Source organism: Homarus americanus, unplaced genomic scaffold, assembly GCF_018991925.1.
Source record: "Homarus americanus isolate GMGI-L3 unplaced genomic scaffold, GMGI_Hamer_2.0 scaffold14467, whole genome shotgun sequence".
NCBI classification, from domain to species: domain Eukaryota; kingdom Metazoa; phylum Arthropoda; class Malacostraca; order Decapoda; family Nephropidae; genus Homarus; species Homarus americanus.
In genome coordinates, this window is record NW_024733734.1 from 5956074 (window position 1) to 5977243 (window position 21170).

Here is a 21170-nt window from a genome sequence, read left to right on the forward strand (position 1 = left end):
AGCTTTTGCAACTCCACGGGAGTTGATCCCACAAACCCTGACTGATGACAGGGCGAGTGACTCTTCTTTTTTCCTCTTCTTCTCACCGTCTACCAAAGTGTCAACAGCACACACGGGAACTGGATCATCAGCAACAAAATGGGGTGCTGGGCGTGTGGTGGGCAGCTTTGAGGGTGCGTTGGATGCGGACATAAGCGCTGTAGTCGGCGCCTGTCAGGTAGAGATACTATGAATTCGTGGGCCACCTTCCTCATCACCAATGGTTTTACTGAACTGCATGGAGCGGCTGCAGTTCATGTCTCCAGCAAAGAGAATGAGTACTTGATCTACGATTCGGAACTTTCGCCCGGCACGCTTGTATAGATATGTGCTCCGCGCAAGGCTCCAACATCTTAGAAGCTTCTCTCTAACATCTCCTACTAAACTTAATACGCTAATGCTCTCTTCACTACTACCTAACAATGAACTATTCCCAACTCTGTTAGGGCTTCCTTGAAAACTTTTCCTACAAAATATGAAGCACCGTCCGTTTGAACACGGTACGGCAACCCAAAGTGGCTAAATAGGTCAAGCAAACATTTAACAAGGGCCTTAGCAGTAACTTTCCTAAGAGGTACAGCATGCAAGTACCTAGTGGAGGTATCAATGACTGTAAATAAATATTCAAACCCACTAGAAGTTTTAGGCAGAGGGCCTACAATGTCACACTGTACTGTTGTAAAGGGCTCAGGTACGTGAGGTACTCTTACAAGTGGAAAAGGTGGAATAGCCTGATTGGCTTTGCCTACCTCTTGACAAAAATGACAGTACTTACAATATTTAGTGACATCTCTCCTCATACCTGGCCAGTAGAACTTTCTGGCCAGCCTGTTGAACGTCTTTCGGACACCTTGATGCCCAGAAAAGCGACCGTCACGGGCCAGAGCTAGAACATGTCGTCTGTAAGTGTGGGAGAACTATTTGAGTGACAGACGCCCAGTCCGCGTCTTCCTCTGACATAGTCGGTGGGAGCCAGCGGCGGCACAAAACACCGTCTTGACTGAAATATCTCGTGGTAGGGCCTGAATCATTGGCAGAATCAGATACCTGGTCAAACAAGAGCCGTAATGAATCGTCTTGCTCTTGCGCAGCTATTAAAGCAACTCTCCCGGTCACAGCATTAACTGCGGAAGAAATGTCTTGGGAAGCAATTGGGTTAGCAAACAGTCGTTCTAAGGAAAGTGAATCATCTACATCAGGAGTTACATTATGATCATTAGTCATTGACATAAAACGAGTCACAGCACACAAAGGGAAAACACCGGGCATATCATCTTCAAGTTGTTGCAGCAAATCGTTACTGAGTATGAGTTCCACTCTCTAGCAACAAGGAGACTTGACACGTACTAAAACAGGCAGCTCGTGCACACAGGCTACGTTTAGCTATCCCTGAAAAACCAAAGGAGCTGCACCTTGACCCCAAAGGGAGCCCAAAACGACGTTTTGTCAGTCTTCCTCGCCGCAACAACACCCTCCTTGATGAGAGTTTGGAGACAACCCGAGTCTCTCAAAATAGTGACTGGTGTTTCGACACCATCAACTTCTACCGTGCCTTGTGACAAAAAGGGACGAAAGGTACCAACGTCTGGGTCCTTCGCAAAACTCTCCTGGAAAAGATCAAAGTCTCGTGAGGCGAGAACCGAAACTGCAACCTCTCGTGCTTCACCTTATTTGGCTGCGGCCTTGTCCAACAAAAATACGCCTTATGACCCGGCTTTCCACAGAAACTACAATTAAATTAGAAAATTAGGACGCCCCATTAGGTGGCGAACGAGTCCATCTCCTCTTGTCATGTACAAAATTATTACGCACAAAATTACCATTGTTAGTCCTACCATGCCTCAAAACAAATCCATCAGCATGCTTAGAAAAAAATATCACAAGTGTCAAAAGATCGTTAGTGAATCCTGGCAAGGTCGCCAAAACTGTTACGCCGTCTCTTAATTTACTTAAATATCCAGGTTCTAGGCGTAACCAAACAAAAAGTGAAGTAAATTAAAAGAGAATAAAAATAAATAAAGTAAACCTTTAAGAATTTAATTGATTAAATATTAACACAATAAAGAGCCTCGTAGGCTGTCACAACAAATTGATTCACCATCGAAACTTTTAAGACACAAATGATACTAAACATCGAAACATCAAAGGAATAAAAATAAAGCATTGGATTACGTTAACACTGCATAAACATATAAAAACTAACACTGAAATTAACTAACGTGAAACAACACTGAATTACTTAAATGTAACTAAGCAAATACTGATGGACACATAAGACATGAATAGGTACTCACATAGATATACCACATTGGTGGTGACAGGAACAACACAGAAATAAAATGAAGTATAAGTAACAGGTGACAAGTGTCACTCAAAAGAACGTGAACTGAATGACAAGGAGGACTGGACTGAACTCCGTCAGTTGGTGGACTACTATATATATGGCCTTTTCCCGCCAGTGCGACCCGCCGGTGGGTCGTTTAACGATGCAGATGGTCGTTAGAGAACAAAGAATGCTTGTTACATTACTAAATGAAGAAATAAGATGGGCTTGAACAAATAATAACAGTTAAAACCTTAACAGCACAGGGTAAGGTGACTAGATTATATAATAGTAAATATAACACATCATTACAGGAATAATATGGAACAACATGGAAGCATGTTATATAAAAAAAATAGAAAAATACGACACGGTCGTACCAATATATATATATATATATACAATATATATATATATATATATATATATATATATATATATATATATATATATATATATATATATATATATATATATATATATATATATATGCTAGGCCTTACCCATTTCTCTAATATGTCATAGAAGCAACACATCTACAACATGCCAGCTGGCCTCCCGAAAGCTGGGAATGTTGTGTTGGCGAAGCTTATTTTACTCCTGAGTGTTGCCTAAGTTTATAAGGATCATCTGTCCTAACTGGAGCACTGCTCTGGGGGTGGCCTTCTCTGTCCAACTGTTAGATAGGTGGAATCAAAGGCATGTCGTCTTACTGACTCTCCTCCTTAGTTGATAATCTTCTTCCTTTTCTCTTTCGCCGAAATATTACTTATCTCTCTCTTTTTACAAAGTACTTTAATGGGCAATGTCTGGTGGATTTCTGTTGGTCTCTGTGTACCACTGGCAGCGTCGTGGCCTGTAACAGTCCCTCTTGCTCGCGGTGCCCAATTGCTTCGGTGTGGATGTCGGTCACACTAGAATAACCTGTTATAGGCACAATCCTTCTTTCCTCACACAGCCAAACTCTGGAATGATCTGCCTCTTTCTGTGTTTTCATACTTATACAATCTGTCTCACTTCAAATTGCTGGTTTTCCGGCATCTTCATGGTGTACAGGTAGATAAATATATTCTTTTTCGCTTCTATTAATATTCTTTTACTCATATTTTTCGCCCCTCAGGACCCAGTTGTGGGTCGATGAGGTGTGCCAGGGTGGGCTATTTCCTTTATATATATATATATATATATATATATATATATATATATATATATATATATATATATATATATATATATATATATATAAAAACTGGTCGGAAAATCTCACTATTAGTTATTGTTTTGTTTTAGTTAGGAAGTGATAAATGCAGTAAAGCCCCTGAGAAACCCTGAACCAGCACAAACACAATTAATAAAAGCTATTTCTGTAACTGTGGAAAGTTAGTACCTTGTGATTGTAGCACGAGACGCACTGGTAAAAGATGACACTTATTCCTTTCCAACACTACAGACACAATCAGTAATTCTACACAGGGAAGTGGGAAAGTGATTTTTAGCGCAGCTTATAACACTACAATAAAACAAAGTTATGCATGGTATCAAAAATTATTAAAAGCTTACAATTGCATCTGAACAGAATCTCAATGCAGCAGTTCCACCTACACCAGAACAGACCAGAACGAGGAAGTCATCTGAAACAACTCTTTTACATCCTACATCACTTAGTGCGGCACATAACATTAAAAAAATATATTATTTGCACTGATGAACATGCCTAAAGGCATCCGACAAAATTATAGCACCACTGGGGAATAGAAATCCTGGATTTAGTCATACTACACAAAACATGGATCACCTTATAGCCTGGTCTGGGATGACCACACAACACAGGCAATCCTAACTGTCCTAACTACCCAGAACCCATGTTGGGACTACTAACCTGCCAGATGGCAGGCATTTTTACAAGAAACCGAGAAAAATCACCCATGACCTGTCAGGCAGGCGGGTGCTCCGCTGTTTGCACTCTCAGGTTTCAGGAGTCATATGTATTTCTCCACCAACACCTGCAACATGCTTCACACATAGTAAGGCTTTAGAATGCACCTGGCCTTTTATGTACTTACAGCCTTTTCACAAACTTTTTGAGGAATTTGCCAGTCCCACGTGTGCAATCAACCATGAGGAGCGTTGATTACACACCTGACTTTGGTTAGTTTAATCACATACACCCAATACTGGGGAGATAAAATGCTCATGCAAAACCACTGACTCCTGGTCCCAGCGGGATTTTATCACCTGCTCAGTATCACTTTACTCTCAGTACCTTGGGCGGATAGGAAGAGAGTGACCGTCAGCCTGCCTAGTTTAGTGTGACTTGGATAATGGAAAAATCGTGCAAATGGTGATATGTTTTGAATTTGGCATGATCATCTCCTAGTGGCTTACTTGTCAAATCTGCTCGATTGGCCATATTTGGAGGTCTGAGATGCAGGCTATTTTTCAAGATGGCTGCCAAATTAACCTTCGAAAGATGATTTTTTTTTTATAGAAATTGATGTAGTTGGTCAAACTAAATGATTTTAGTGTCGATATGTATGTTTCAAGCATGCTCAGAAGATTTTTTTTTCTATTTCTGATACTCTCAGATATACATTTGTCGTATTTATGACTGGTTTGCATGTTTTTTCCACCAGAGGGTAGCATGCAGAGGTCTCTGCATGTGAGGAGGATTGTCGGGCACTACTAGGGCATACTGGTGACATCACTGCTGTGCAACCCAGCATGTAGTTCATATCAGCTAAGAAAGATGGCATACCGCAACAGCTTAAGTCCCAGTAAATGCCAGTTTAACCAACCCTAAATCAGTTAAGCAGCCGCACCTGAATTGACAGGATACCAGGCGAGGGGAGAGCCGAGCCAAGGATAACGGGGTTTTTAGTTATCTGGATGGTGTACAGATCGCACGGACTACTGACACTGGATGAACGATCGGACTAGGTGTAAGGCAAAAGGCATGAACCTAGTTATGTTTCCCCATAAGCAAGAAAGTGCTCATCAGGGTGGTAAAAGGATAAACCCTCGGCCCCAAGATCAAAAACAGTTATGGACACAAATCTACCAACAACCGCCCTCACTGACTGGGCAAAGTGTTGTCTTTGTCAACAGGATAAGAAGGAAGATCTAAGTCTCCATGCAAATACTGCCAAAAAGGAGATGATTAATATAAGAGCTAGCAAGGAATATTCCTCTTTATTTATCTAATCACTACCAAGGCAATCGTTTTGACCCTGCAAGACTTGTTGAAGATGATGGGATAGAGGAGGACCTTGAGGAGAAACAAGGCACTATCATGAGAGCAAGACTTCTGTTCAACAACACAAAGTTAAATAGAGCTCAGAAAAGGCGAACTCCCTGCAGTTGCTACAGAGAGAGCAGCAGTAGCAAGATACCAATACTTAATGGTCAGAGACCCCAAAGGAAATGAATGCTTTATGTGAGGAAGAAGCTGGGAGATGACATAAGACATGCAATGACACAATGAAACTTAATAAAAGAAGCTATGTATGACAAAAAATAAGATAGATTCATTCCATTTTTCTGCGGAGAAAATGTGTGAAGCAACAAAAGACAAGCACGGTGGTTAGGACAGCGGGAGAAGATGATTAGTAAACACAGAGAAGTCCCTAGAAGTTGTGGCTCCATGCTGTCATGAGGAAGCAGGGTGATGCCATTAAATATTTGCAGCATACTAGGATGCAGCAAATGAAGGTAGCAGTCCCTCATCTTCAAGCCAATGACACTGACGTGGTCGTCATGAAGAAAAGTATGTAATTGCCATCACTGCCGGAGCTTGGTCTTGTTAACATGATTGCCTTGGGCCAAGGAGCCAGTCATCGATGGATTCCAGTTCAAGTGTTTCTATGATAGGCCTCTAAAAGCTAGGATCTCATTACAAGCCACTGGCCAGACGTTGTGCTCCGGCTTCCGTGGGAAAGGAAAGAAATCTGCAGAGTTACGGAACTCTGCCAATGTCCAACAATGTTGCTGATGTTGACTCTGCAGAAGCTGAAAGATTTTTTGCCCCCCAAGTACGACATATCTAGTTCAGCCACTGGTAGATGAGGCAAGACTAAATTCTTTTTCTGCAGCAGAGACTATGACTTATTCTGATTAAAACCCGGGCAGTCTCTCAAGAACATGCAAAGCGGGCTGCCTACCAGGCTGGTATCATTCAAAGGCAACAATTCTGGCCCAAAAACAAGCAGTCCTACGTAACTGGGGAGGATGGATGAAGCAGAAGAGAGAGGCATGTAGATATGTTGGACGACTTTTTCCCCTATTGCAAAATATGGTGTCAGGAGCTGACCAAATGTTTCAAGAAAGACGGCAAATCAGAGATATAATGCTGCTTCTGACTTTCCTGCACAGCACTTTGTGCCACATATGTGAACAAAGCAGTAATGCACAAAAGATGCACTTCGTCAGAAGTCACAGGAACCAGTGCTGGATTAGTGAGCATTTTTTTTTAAAAGTTCTTTCGTTATTTTTTTTTTACTAAAAGTGTTATTTTTATGAAATAAAAATGTTACAATGGACTTAAAACTAAAAAATCATCTTGAGCATGCTTGAAAATATACATATAAATGACACCAAGATCACCCAGATTGACCAACTACATCAATTTCTACAAGAATAATAAACTTGAAGGTCAATATGGCGTCATCTTGAAAAATGATCGCCATCCTGGATTTTCAAAATGGCCAATCAGGCAGACTTGACTAGTGAAACCATAAGAGAATTGACATATTGGGGAATTTGGTAAAGTATGTATCACTCATTTGCATGGAGCCCTTCTTTTGAAAAATTGCATTTAGCTGCCCCACTAGTTAGGCCATTTCAGAGTACAACCAGGTGAACCCTGCCCAGCTGAGGAAGGGGTTTTACTTTCCCGTTAGTAAGATTATTCACTGACTGATTGAAGAGATGTGGTGTTGTATGAACCAAGGTGGGGAGATTTGATGAACCAGATAGACCACCGACCAAAGTGCGGATGCTGGTCCCACGTAGTTAGTCGCCAGGGACACCTGTTCGCCTCGTGTGTTGCCAGCTATATCTTCCAAACCGACCACTAAACACCCACCAACCACCGGCCAACCGAGTGGGTTCTCATAACCCTGCAAAAGGTGAACTCTGTTAGCTACTGTTAAATTCTTCTTCACCCTATCTAAACACTGTCTGAGATCGAATAGAAAACTTACTTGCAACACTAGAAACGTGAGCGGGAAGGAACGAGGCCACGTGGTCGTTTTCCTTGGCAGAACGCGTGGTAGACGTCCGCCTTGGTCAATGACCGGTGCTGACTGGGCCCGGTCAGCGTCGCATCCTTCAGGGCGCCCGCCTGCCCTCACCCAATGACATTATCCTTCGCGTAGTACTAATAGTTTCTTTGGGACACACGTAACATATTTAGACGGGGAAACTATCCACAGTAACTTCAAATTTTATAATGGCCCCTTAGCTACATGAATCGTGTCTACATTAATTCGATAAAGTTCATTTAGTTTTCTGTAAGCCTAGTTCGAAATGCTTCCCCCCTCCCCCGCTCGATGGCGTTGCTTGACCCTTTGTTTTAACTCGCCATGGCGTGGGTGTTCAGCCTGGCCTACTTATGCTTTCCTGTCGGCAGATTGGTTATTTATGTTTTAATGTTTCTAAATATCACATTGAAATTTCTGATTATATATATATATATATATATATATATATATATATATATATATATATATATATATATATATATATTAATGCCTCCTTGCTACCCACAACATTGAGGAAAGGCAAAGTTGCCAAGTTAAAATAAGGAGTGAATAATCTAGCAGTAGTTCCCAAACTCAGGGGCGCGCCCCCCTTGGAAGGCGTGAGGTGGGTACAGGAGAGGCGTGAAGACATCTGCCAAAATTATAAATAACCATGACCATGATTATAACAACCACGACCATGATTATAACAACCACGACCATGATCATAACAACCACGACCGTGAATATAACAACCACGACCATGATTATAACAACCACGACCATGATTATAACAACCACGACCATTATATAACCACGACCATGATTATAACAACCACGACCATGATTATAACAACCACGACCATGATTATAACAACCTTGGTAAACTGTACAACCGGACTCGCCACCGGGCACGAAGGGCCCACGATCACTTGTACTATAGGACTAGCCGTGTGTCTGTGTAGGTGTATGTCTGTTCTGGGCAGCCGAAACGGCACAATCGTTTTTCATCAAACTTGGTGGAAAAATCGCAAAAAATTCGTAGAGTGGAACAAACCTGGTCCCATATCGATGGTTTCTTTAGGAAGCCATTAATTAACCATTTTATTTACGCTGGAAAACGATGCAAATCTACGGACTTGGCGCACCCTCATTCGCTGTAAGCTGTCAGCCCAGATTGCAGTTATCGTACTGCTCCTCCTCCACCCCCCACTTTTTTCCTTAGCCTACTTTTTTTAAAGCTGTTTGGATTAGTAAAGGAAGGAAGATGAGTAAATAGAAGAATAAAGAAGGGGAAACAAAAAATAGTTAGAGATGACAGGTGGGGGCAGCTGAGTTTCATAATGCATCCGGATGTGCAGTTTCAACGTTACCAGACCATTTTCGGACCTTACAGCTACAGTGTGTACAGTATACTTATTCCTGTGGCTAACTGTACATGGAAATGAGAAGAGAGAAAAAGATAATAACAGGAATGCATGGGGAGGATAGAAAGGGAGAAGAGAAGGAGAAGAAGAGACTGAAGCATTGTTATCCTTAAGAGGCGAGGAAAGGAGATGGGAGAGAGGGATAGTGAGAGGTGGAAGTATGAATGGAGGAATGGAAGGACAGAATAACAATGGTATAGAAGGATAGTAGAGAAGGAGACAAAGGAAGGACAGCGTTAAGTAAAACAAAAATCAGAACAAGTATTTGGATGATAACATATAGAAATTAGTCAGTTAAATGTATGTAAAAAGAGTAAGAATAATGAGATAAAACATAAAGAAGAAAGAGACACTTATTATAACAATCACGACCATCAGTATAACAACCACGACCATGATTATAACAATCACGACCATGATTATAACAACCACGACCATGATTATAACAACCACGTCTCCAATTCTAACAACCACGAGAAACCACGACCATGATTATAACAACCACGACTATAATTATAACAACCATGACCAAGATTATAACAACCACGACCATGATTATAACAACCACGACCATGATTATAACAACCACGACCATGATTATAACAACCACAACTATGATCATAACCACGACAATGATCATAACAACCACGACTATGATAACAAACACGAATATGATTATAACACCAACGATCATGATTATAACAACTACGACCACGATCATAACCACGACCATGATTGTAACAATCACGACTATGATTGTAACAACCACGACCATGATTATAACAACCACGACCATGATTATAACAACCACGACTATGATTATAACAACCACGGCCATGATTATAACAACCACGACCATGATTATAACAACCACGACTATGAGCATAACCATGACAATGATAATAACAACCACGACAATAATTATAACAACCACGACTATGATTATAACAACCACGACCATGATTATAACAACCACGACCATGATTATAACAACCACGACTATGATCATAACCACGACAATGATAATAACAACCACGACAATGATTATAACAATCACGACTATGATTGTAACAACCACGACCATGATTATAACAACCACTACCATGATTATAACAACCACTACCATGATTATAACAACTACGACCATGATCATAATAACCACGACAATGATTATAACAACCACTTCTACGATTATAACACCCACGACCATGATTATAACAACTACGACCATAATCATAACCACGACCATGATTGTAGCAACCACGACTATGATTGTAACAACCACGACCATGAGTATAACAACCACGACCATGATTATAACAACCAATACTATGATTATAACAACCACGACCATGATAATAACAACCACGACCATGATTATAACAACCACGAATATGATTATAACAACAATGACCATGATTATAACAACCACGACCATGATTATTACAACCACGACCATGATTATAACAACCACGACCATGATTAAAACAACCACCACCATAAGGAAAACGATGTCACTGTACGCTGTCAGCCGGATGGCGGTTCTGGCGCAAGCCAAGCACGAGCGTTCGAACTTTCACGCCTCGGTAAACTGTACCACCGGACTCGCCACCGGGCACGAGGGCCACGATCACTTGTGTTCGCTATGCAAGGAGTTATCTGATCCTCAACAATACTAAAATATAATTATAATAAAAAATTAAATCTATGTAGATTTTACATACAAATATATAAAGGGGGGGGGCTGAGGACTTGGCAAAAAGCAAAAGGGGGCGTCTTGTTAAAACGTTTGGGAACCACTGAATTCTAGGGGTTGATATATGTGGAGGCAGTAAGGAGCACACACACAAGAATCACTGTTCGTGACAGGCAAATTTAAGTTATGAAATGGATAAGTAGATTATTAAGTAAAATGAGTAATTTAATAACATTTTTATTAAGTTTTGATTAATATAGTTAATTAGTTTACATTACATAGTACAAGTAAAACAAAAATTTGCAATTATCAAAACACAAGTAAAACACAATTATGCAGTTATCAAAACACGCCAGAATATTACCTGATTATTCTTAGTTTAAGCATTAAATGCACATACTATATACAAAAACACAAAAACCTGATAGAAATGGAAGCTCAGGTAGCAAGTCTAGGTTGCGATGGCCAACCACAAGGAACCAGGGATTACGGCCGTAGTCCACTACCATCAAACCATCACAACACCACCATAATACAATTTTTCGTCCACACCCCGGGAGAAGAAGAACACCGTCGGCCGCAGAGATGAGACTGAGCTTATAGTCAGATACACTTGTGTCGATACCTCGGTCTTATAGACGGATGGGAAATAAGTCTCATAGTCGGATGGGAAACTGGTTCTGAATCGGTGCTCACTGGGGTCGAGTAGCTTCGTGAAGCAGTTTCTTCTCCTGGTGTCAAGTTGGAGCAAGTGATGATTATGGTGATATATATACAGTATATAACTACAGCAATGGACTTGTTACGTGGAAAGCGTAGTTTCATAACGAAGAGGAGAACCAGGGAAAACGCAAACATCTTGACTTAGTTGGGCTTCTTTAATCACTAACGTTTCGGAAAATTTTTTTCCATTATCAGAGCCTAGAAAACAGACATTTTTTTTAATTACAGGTAATCTACAATAAAAACGAAACATTATTCTAAAATGTACCTTCCGCAATAGTTTTAAAAGAGCATTATAATTTGAAACCAATAAAAATGACGGGACACCTATTTTCAAACTCAAATCAGAAAAAAACCTATAACATACCGGAGGTATTACCTTAATTGAGACGAGCCTTAGTGAGAAAAACACAACAGTTCACAGGAAGCCATATCACAAATGGATGGCTTTACTTTATATTGATACAAGGCTTCCATAATGAGGAGGTCCGTCTCACAGTTGCTCCTGCCAAGAACTGAGAAATCAGACCGAAAACGAGCGGTCATGTTGGTGGGCGTGGTTATGGATAGCACAATGTGGTAGTGAACTGGCCTGTTCGGACGGAACGGCCCAAGTGCTCATGGATAAGAGTTATCAAATGTCTATTCGTTTTACCTTTTATATGCTGCCCTACAGCTAGCACACGTAAATTGATAAACTTTGATACCCATTTACACTTGGGTGAACTGGGAGTGTCCGGAGATCAAACCACCGACCTATGGAATAGGAGGCGAGCGCTGTATCTGCTTGACTCTCTTTCTCTTGCTGCAGGGGTAATGGAACTATATTAACTTGTGTTGCAGGAACAGTGGAGCTGTTTAAACAGGTGGTGCAGGAACAATGGAGCTATTTAAATAGGTGTTGCAGGAGCAATGGAACTGTTTAAACTGGTGGTGCAGGGACAATGGAGCTATTGAAACAGGTGTTGCACGAACAATAGAGCCATTGAAACATGTGTTGCAGGGACAATGGAACTATTGAAACAGGTGTTGCATGGACAATGTAACTATTTTAACATTTTAACAGGTGTTCCAGGGGAATTAAAGCTATATTAACACGTATTGCAGGGAAGGTACTGTCGTCGCGGGAGGTGGTGCCGGGTGACGTGGTACTGATCGAGGACAACATGGGCAAACTGGAGGTCGACGCCGTGCTCCTCCAGGGAACTATAGTTACCAACGAGGCCATGCTCACTGGCGAGTCCATTCCTGTCACAAAGGTCAGTAGTCAGACCTGGTTATCAAGGTTAGTAGTTAGCCCTGATCATCAAGGTCAGTGATCAATCCAGGTCAAGGTCAGTGGTCATTCCAGGTTATCAAGGTCAATGGTCAGCCCTAGTCATTAAGGTCAGTGGTCAGTCCAAGTCACCAATGTTAGCTAGCTGTCACCAAATACGATAAAGACAAAGTTCTGGAGTGTTGTTTGCGAAGATAAGTGCGGCTTCCAAGAGAAATATTATATGGCAAGCTCTCACATGGAAACCGCTCGGCGGAAAGACAGAGAAAGAGATATAAGGGCCACTCTAAAACTCTACTCAAGTGCTGTAATATCCAATCAAATTCACTGGAGCAACTAGCCTCAGACCGCTCCTTATGGCGCTCAACATGCCATAGAGGAGAGGAAACACTTGAGACCTCACTGAACCAAAAGAGAGCTCCTTAACGAGCCCAACGACATTAGAGAGTTCAAGGCATAATTCTTCTCAATGAACAACATCCTTGTCACCTGTACAACAAGATCTGCGCCTCCATGATTGGACTCCATAGTCATCTACGGTGGCATCAGAGGAATAACACATAACTCATCAATCATCTCATCTGGAACAACGTCGTCGTCGACTTCGATGGACCGCCATAAGCAAGTAAGGTGACTGACAGTATCTTTAGGCTCTTCTGTATTATAGTTAGGCGAGCCACTACTTGGTGTCAATGTAACTGATGATACTTACCTGTAGATTTCAACATGACATCACCAGCTTAAAGACCATTCTGGAGTTTAGAAGATAGGGATAGCGTGAAGTTATTAGCTTTAGCTAGAGGGCAATATCTATAACACTAGCATGTGTTTCAGGTTGGTGTGCCGCTGGAGAGTGATGTTATGTTCTGTGAAAACGAGCACCGCCATCACCTACTACACAGCGGGACACAGGTGGTGCAGGTGCGGGGTGCCAAGGAGCTCCCAGCACTAGTCATCAACACAGGTGACTACCTGTCATTGCCTGCCTGTATCCACTGTATCTACTCAGCCATCTCATAAATTGAAAAAAGAAACAAATAACAGATATACCTTTACCATAATTTCAACTATTTTTTTATTTAATTATATGTATCCATTTATCATCAGTAAATGCACTCTCACAACATTACATTGTCTGCACAGAATCTCTCTTCAGCAGGCGCAGTCAACTGTAACTAACCTTCCAAAATACAGTTAACTAAACCTACCTCAGCAGACTCTATTAATTCTACCTCCTTCTGCAGCCTCAATAAACTTATGCTTTACAGTTGGCATCAAGGAAGAGAGAAAATGTGTGACCGGAGACGTCTGGCATCTCTTCGAGGTTAGTATCTAGTATTTTTCATGAATGAATCACTCCAACCAGATGAATCGGAGTGTTTTATTCTTGAAAAAATACTACTTACTACCTCGAAAGGATGTCAGATGTCTCTATCTGTCTCAAGTTTCCTCACTCCGTATGATGCCAACTGTACCTCCCTCAAAAGCTTCAGTTACCACTAACATTGCTTCATTGGATTCAGTTAATTGTGCAGTACATCTCCCAGGATGCTCAGTTAACCATGCTATTTTCTTCATAGGGTTCTCCACTGTCCGGGGGGAGTTGGTTCGCTCCATCCTCTTCCCCAAGCCAATGGACTTTCATTTCTACAATGACTTCCTGAAGTTGCTGCTCATTTTCTTGGTGTTGGGAGTAGCTGCCATGAGCTGGAGCTTCCAGAAGTGGATCAAAGCTGGGGTCAGTTTTTTTTTTATTTATCTCAGTGAATTCAACCAGTTGTCAGATCAGCATAATGTACATCTGATGTCTATGCATCACAATACTTTACTTTATCCTCTTCGTCACTGATCGGTTTGTTAGCCGCTTGGGCACTCGGTCATATCTCTGTTATGCAGTGTAGGCAAGTACTGGGAATATACTGGTTCCAGCATGTATCTATACCAGCACCAGTGTTGGTCAAGTCTGGTCTTGAAAGAGCTCTCACTCGGTGTCATCACAACAGTCAGGCAGATTGTTCCAAGAGCTCACAACCCTTACTCCAAAATAATTTGACCTCACAGTTTTCTGAACTTGTGGCTTCTTCAGCCTTTAGCTGTGACTTCGAGTGAGGTGGGACATCCGCCAACTCCAGGTATGAAAACTCTACTAAATAATGTCCTCAGAGATGTTTATTAACTTCTATTATATCACTCTTTGTCCTCCTACACAGAGTAAGCCATTACTGTATTTTGATTAATCTCATGAAATAACTTTTTACACGTATATTTTCCTTGTGGTAGTTTATATTTAATTCCTTAGGAAATAGAATTTTTTGGCACCACTGATTAATTTAGATGAAGTAAAAGAACAGCATTAGTGTTGATGTTGTCAGTCTTGATTTTATACCCAGGAGTGTGTTGCCATTGACATTACTGTAAATCACTAATGTATGTAGGAGTTTGAGTTCATAAGTGTTTGGTTTAACACATTGCATGTCTGCAGGCTTCATGGCACGAAATACTCTTCAACTCGCTGGATATTATCACCTTCGTGGTGCCACCAATCCTGCCCGCCACCATCACAGCCATCAATGTGTGGGCACAACAGCGACTCAAGAAGCAAGACATCTTCTCTCTCTCCTCAAACTACATCCCTTTCGCTGGGTCCATCGACATCATTTGCTTTGACAAGGTTGGTGTGAATTGACCTCAACCCTATACTAGTATAGAACTACACAAGGAGGCTGTTAATCGGGAAACAATTAATCCCAGGCTAGTAATAATACCTGCTCACGACAGAATGGGTGCCAAATGCTGCTATCTCTGGGGGGATTTCTAAGGCTCCAGTACCACATTTGGCTGGTTTTCACCCATTCATATAGCTAATGAGTTTAATTCTCATTAATACACCAATTCCCGCAAATGCAGTCTCATGGTCGTAGTAGATAGTAATTTGATGAAATTTATAGCAACTAATACAAGCGCGGCAGACGAGTGGAAACAGCGCCCATCTCCTGTTCCGGGGGTCAGTGGTTTGATTCCCAGGCGCTCCCAGTTCACCCAGCTGTAAATGGGTACCTAAGATTACAACTTGGGGAAGTGAAGCCTCCTTGTCTACTGAAGGCTTATACAGTGTGTTGTATCCGTGCTATCCCTAACGGTCAGTCATGACTATGGGACCCACTTTCACCTTTTCATACCAGCTAATAATACTCCTTAATCACTCAGTCAAAACCCTTAATCATCTCTAACCCTACTCTTACAGTTCTGTTACAGTATTTCCAGATCATCCACACCAACACAAAACTTTTCCATTTTCATTTTCAGTCTAGTCGAATTAAAATTAAAATTCAAAACATTTATTGACAAATACATCAAAAGGAGCTGGTAAGCATACTAACTAGCCCGCCCAAAACTACTCTTAACAAGAGCTCTTTAATATTGTACGTAATCATAAATCAGATATGTATACAACAAATAGATATGCATAAAATCTTCAATCTTATGTTAAACTTGCAGATTTTTTTTTCAATATTCTTAACCATATATGTGATTATTAAATAGCAAACCATCTCTGTAATATCAGTAATATCATCACCCCTAAATTCTGATAAACAGTTACATTCCATCATGTATGAGACTTTACATAGTCACACAGTTTACAAGGAATGCCATCAGTTCCTTCAATATATTGCCAATAATATTTGTATCCAAAGCGTAGCCTCATCACAAATGTATCATACTTAACCGAAGCCTTACCAAACGTAGAACTTGTAGAATTCAAAACTCGAAAATAATGTTTCAAACTACTACTACCTTTATTCAAAATTTTCCGAATATTGTCCATTTCCCAGTGTTGTCGGATTTTTACCATTCCAGATTTTATTCTTTTATATCCAAAATACAATCGTATTCTACAATTTCTTTGCCACACCCTTGCTTAGCCAAATCATCAGCAACCTCATTCATATAAATACCACAATGATATGGCATCCATATAAAACTTACATCATATCCAAGTGATTTTATGTCCTGAATACACTTCTTGCATTTTAAAACTAAATCATCATCAAGAGGCATTTTAGAATTTAGAACAAATAGAGCACTTTGACTGTCAACAAACCCCAAAACTGTTTTTTCCTCACAAAGTAATACTTAAGTCCCACATATCTATATACATAAAACAAATAAGTATGTCTGTGTGTGTGTTTGTTTGTGTGTTTGTGTGTATGTGTGTCCGCAAGAGAATCTCGGAAACTACTTTACCGATCTTTAGTGATGATGGATGGTGTTATATGTAGTGATGATGATGGATGGTGTTATATGTAGTGATGATGATGGATGGTGTTATATGTAGTGATGATGGATGGTGTTATATGTAGTGATGATGGATGTTGTTATATGTAGTGATGATGTGTGGTGTTATATGTAGTGATGATGGATGATGTTATATGTAGTGATGATGGGTGGTGTTATATGTAGTGATGATGGATGATGTTATATGTAGTGATGATGGATGGTGTTATATGTAGTGATGATGGATGATGTTATATGTAGTGATTATGGATGGTGTTATATGTAGTGATGATGGATGGTGTTATATGTAGTGATGATGGATGATGTTATATGTAGTGATTATGGATGGTGTTATATGTAGTGATGATGGATGGTGTTATATGTAGTGATGATGGATAGTGTTATTTGTAGTGATGATTAGACAATAAAATAATAACAGTTTAATGCTAAAAAATATACTTTGCTGTACCGTTGTAGTGAAAAACATAGTGGAACTTACATACACCGTTAATGAACTATTGATGAAAGAAGAAGTTTTAGGGACTGAACAGTGACACAATGTGGAGCCTCCCGGAGGGTGGTGTCCTACCGTGGCCTAGCGGATGAGCAGCCCGGAGCGAACAGCGGACAGTCGGTCACAGGAAACAGATCAGGAAAGGGAATCCCGTCTTAATGCTGACAGATAGCAAACAGCGGAAAGGTCTTCTCTAGAAAATGATCAAGCGCATGAAATTCGTTTGAATGCTAATAGACAGAGAGCTGCAGGATCCAGAATGCTAAGAAAGAATACACAGTGGCATCCACTTGCAAGAGCAGCATTTAACTATGACAATGAGATAGAATATGAAAAGTATCCCTCTGTTGTCATTGGCAACATGGATAAGAAATGTGAGCACTGCGGTGCAAAGAAGTATAAAGGAGAATCTGCTGGACTGTGTTGCTCTCATAGGAAAGTACGACTGCCAAATTTGTAAAAAGCACCACAACCATTGAAGACTCTCATGCTGGGAACAACACCAGAGTCAAAACACTTCTTTGAAAATATACTGAAGTACGATTCATGCTTCCAGATGACATCCTTTGGAGCTACCAGAGTAGTTCGTGAGCACGGATACATACCAACATTCAAAGTCCAGGGTCGGTCAAGTCTATCACAAAGCAGGATCCCTTTTACCACTGGAAGATGAGCAGGCAAAGTTCCTCCAAATCTACTTCATGGGAAATCATGAAAAGCAGACTACTATCAGGTGTGGCAACATTCAAGGTGTCAGACATGACATTGTCCTATCTACTGTATCCAAGAAATGCTGCATGAGCGCAACACGTATGTACACTTGTACAGTCATTTAAAAAATGCCCTGGAAAACATGCCTTCTGACGAGTATAAAGTCAGGATCAAAGCAGACACGACCCCTAAGGGAGAACATGAAAGAAGATTCAATGCTCCTGTAGTTGATGAAGTAGCCATCCTGATTGTCGGTCAAGAGTTTGAGAAGCGAGACATCATACTCAAAATGAGAGACGAGTCGCTCACAAGAAGAACATGATGCCACATGTACTGGAAGCTACAATACTGACAGGAAAAGCTAAAGGAGAGGACGTTCTTATACCAAGTATACCTCTCATCACCACTGACCTGCCATTTGAGTTCAAGCGACTTCAGTTCCCGGTTAAAGTGAGCTTTGCCATGACCATCTACAAAAGCCAGGGACAGTCCCTAAAGATGGTTGGCCTAAACCTGGTGTTTCCTTGCATCTCTCATGGACAGTTCTATGTTGGATGCTCCAGAGTGGGAACTGGCAAAAATCTGTACATACTTGCTGCTAATGGCAAAACCAAAAATGTGGTCTACCTTAATGCACTACAGTGAGACAATGTGGAGCCTCCCGGAAGGTGGCGTCCTAGCGTGGCCTAGCGAAAGAGCCACCCGGAGGTCGCCGATTCCGCTAGTATAGCATAAAGTTCAGCAGTGGTGCTGCAACTTCTATCCCCAATTCTCTTGAATATTCTTTCTTCAACACTAATGCAATATTCAAAAAATTCCCTAATAACAATGCCACATCCGGCCCGATTCCCATGAACTGAACCGTCACAGTACACATGAATAACATTTTCCTTATGGTACTCAGATATTTTCTCAAGGAATATTTGCCGTAACTCATAAGGATTATTATTTTTTTTTACATCTAGCTTATCCATTCTTACAGATACTCCATGAACCAAGGTTTCAAATAAACTTTGTTTGGCAAAGGCACACAAAAATCTCCAATATTATATTCACACAACATCTGACAAAGTTTTTAGTATAGGTATTCATCTTAAAATTACCACTAATTGCATTAATAAATTTATCAACAGCAGACTTCAGATACCCATCACCACGCCTAATAAGCCTCAGAGTAGAAATGACAGTCAACTCCTTAATTCTGTGTATTATGCTCGGGACATTTAGCTCCATCCTCATAATCTCTATTCTTGTTGTCCTTGGACAACCAAGCACAATCCTCATTGCTTCATTCTGAATAAGCTCTAATGGCCTAAGATCTTTTCCTGAGTAAGAAGCTAGAACTAGAGCTGAGTAATCAATGATATTCCAAACTGTACTTAAGTACATAGATCTTAAAACTGGTATACCAACACCATTTCCTCTGTTTGACAAAACTTTCAGAGGTTTTAGCCTCGCTGTACATATATTTTTGACATAAGTAATTTGATCCTTAACTTTATTATTAATACTCACAAACATTCCCAGATATTTGTAACTGTATACTTTTTGCAGTTTTATTCCATTTAGCCAAAATTCTTTTCCATTTACTTCCCTTGACTGATATTTGGTTTTATTTTTATTAATGACCAGTCCCAAGGAGAGACAAAGATACTGCAGCTGATCAATGACCCGAGACATATCTTCCTCATTCGTACATAGGGTCAGAATGTCATCAGCATAAATGATTACTTGGGACTCGCCCTGGAATTTGTAACTTGCTATTCTGTCCATAAGAATATTAAAAAGCATAGGGCTAAAGAACGCCACCTTGTGGGGTACCCAACCCTAGACTTTTTTCTCCTGATTCATGACCTTGAAACCAGACACTCGCTTTTCTGTTAGTTAAGTAATCTGTAATCCACATCAATAATTTCCCTTTTATACCTTTACTTACAAGACTTTCTAAGATCACTTCCTTATTTGCCGTATCAAAGGCACTTTTATAGTCTAAAAACAGTCCACAGTTGACATTAGCATTACTAAGACATTTAATCACACAATCTGTAGTGCTTTTACCCTTTAAAAATCCGAACAAATTACTAGACAAGAGACCATCAATTTTATACAAAAATCTATTTAATACCATTCACTCCATCATTTTAGATATGCAAGATGTTAAAGATATGGGTCTATAATCATTATCGCCTTTAGGTAAAGAAACAATGAGTGCCATTTTCCTTTTCACTGGCAGTCTTCCATTTCCACATGACAAATTAAAGAGATCTAGAATTGGGTTGTCCTCCATACTTATAAGATAATTGATAACATCATAGGTTAGACCATCCCTGCCAGGAACACTAGACTTCCCTTTCTTTACAGCATTCAGAATTTCATCCTTAGTTAAAGGAACACAGGTTTCCTCACTTACAGTACTTTGGATATTGACCAACCTTCGCCTCATAGATCTTGAATTCCTCAAGCAAACCTGAACATTACTTGGGAGACACTCATAATTAGATGCATATGCCCACTTATTCATCAGTTCATTAGCTTTGGCGCTTGGATTGGGATGAACATTAAATTTCTTCTTGACTCCTCTTACCTTATTCGTACCATCCCAAACCTGATTCAAAGATTTTGAGTGAGCGCTCTCTCTCAAAAAACACTCCAACACATACTTCTGGCTTTCTGATTACCTCTGTTGTACACTCTGCAACTTCAATCAGTTTCCCGTTTTTTTTCATTGCTAGGATCTTTACTCCACTTACTATGACATTTCCTTAGTAGCTTATTCCACCCCTTTACAATCTTATCATTATAATGCCTAGTCTTAGGTTTTGTGGTATTTCTATAATTTTTCCTTAGCTTATTCAAAATGGAATCAATCACGCCTAACAAATCATCACAAAATATGTTTTCATCTTTAATTCCAAGCTTTTTGTACTCTTTATACCACTAGCCGACTTT

The 21170-nt window shown here is 40.4% G+C and overlaps 1 protein-coding gene across 6 annotated transcripts in view; it reads left to right on the forward strand.

Annotated features, from left to right (window-relative positions):
• The window catches only part of LOC121869952 (polyamine-transporting ATPase 13A2-like), a 193532-nt gene that overhangs the window by 109930 nt on the left and 62432 nt on the right, over positions 1 to 21170 (forward strand). For all 6 annotated transcript variants that reach the window (XM_042371553.1, XM_042371556.1, XM_042371557.1 and 3 more), the window contains 4 exons: positions 12553 to 12704; positions 13556 to 13685; positions 14302 to 14459; positions 15204 to 15392. In XM_042371553.1, the coding sequence (XP_042227487.1) occupies positions 12553 to 12704; positions 13556 to 13685; positions 14302 to 14459; positions 15204 to 15392 (629 nt within the window). The remainder of the gene's footprint in view (positions 1 to 12552; positions 12705 to 13555; positions 13686 to 14301; positions 14460 to 15203; positions 15393 to 21170) is intronic.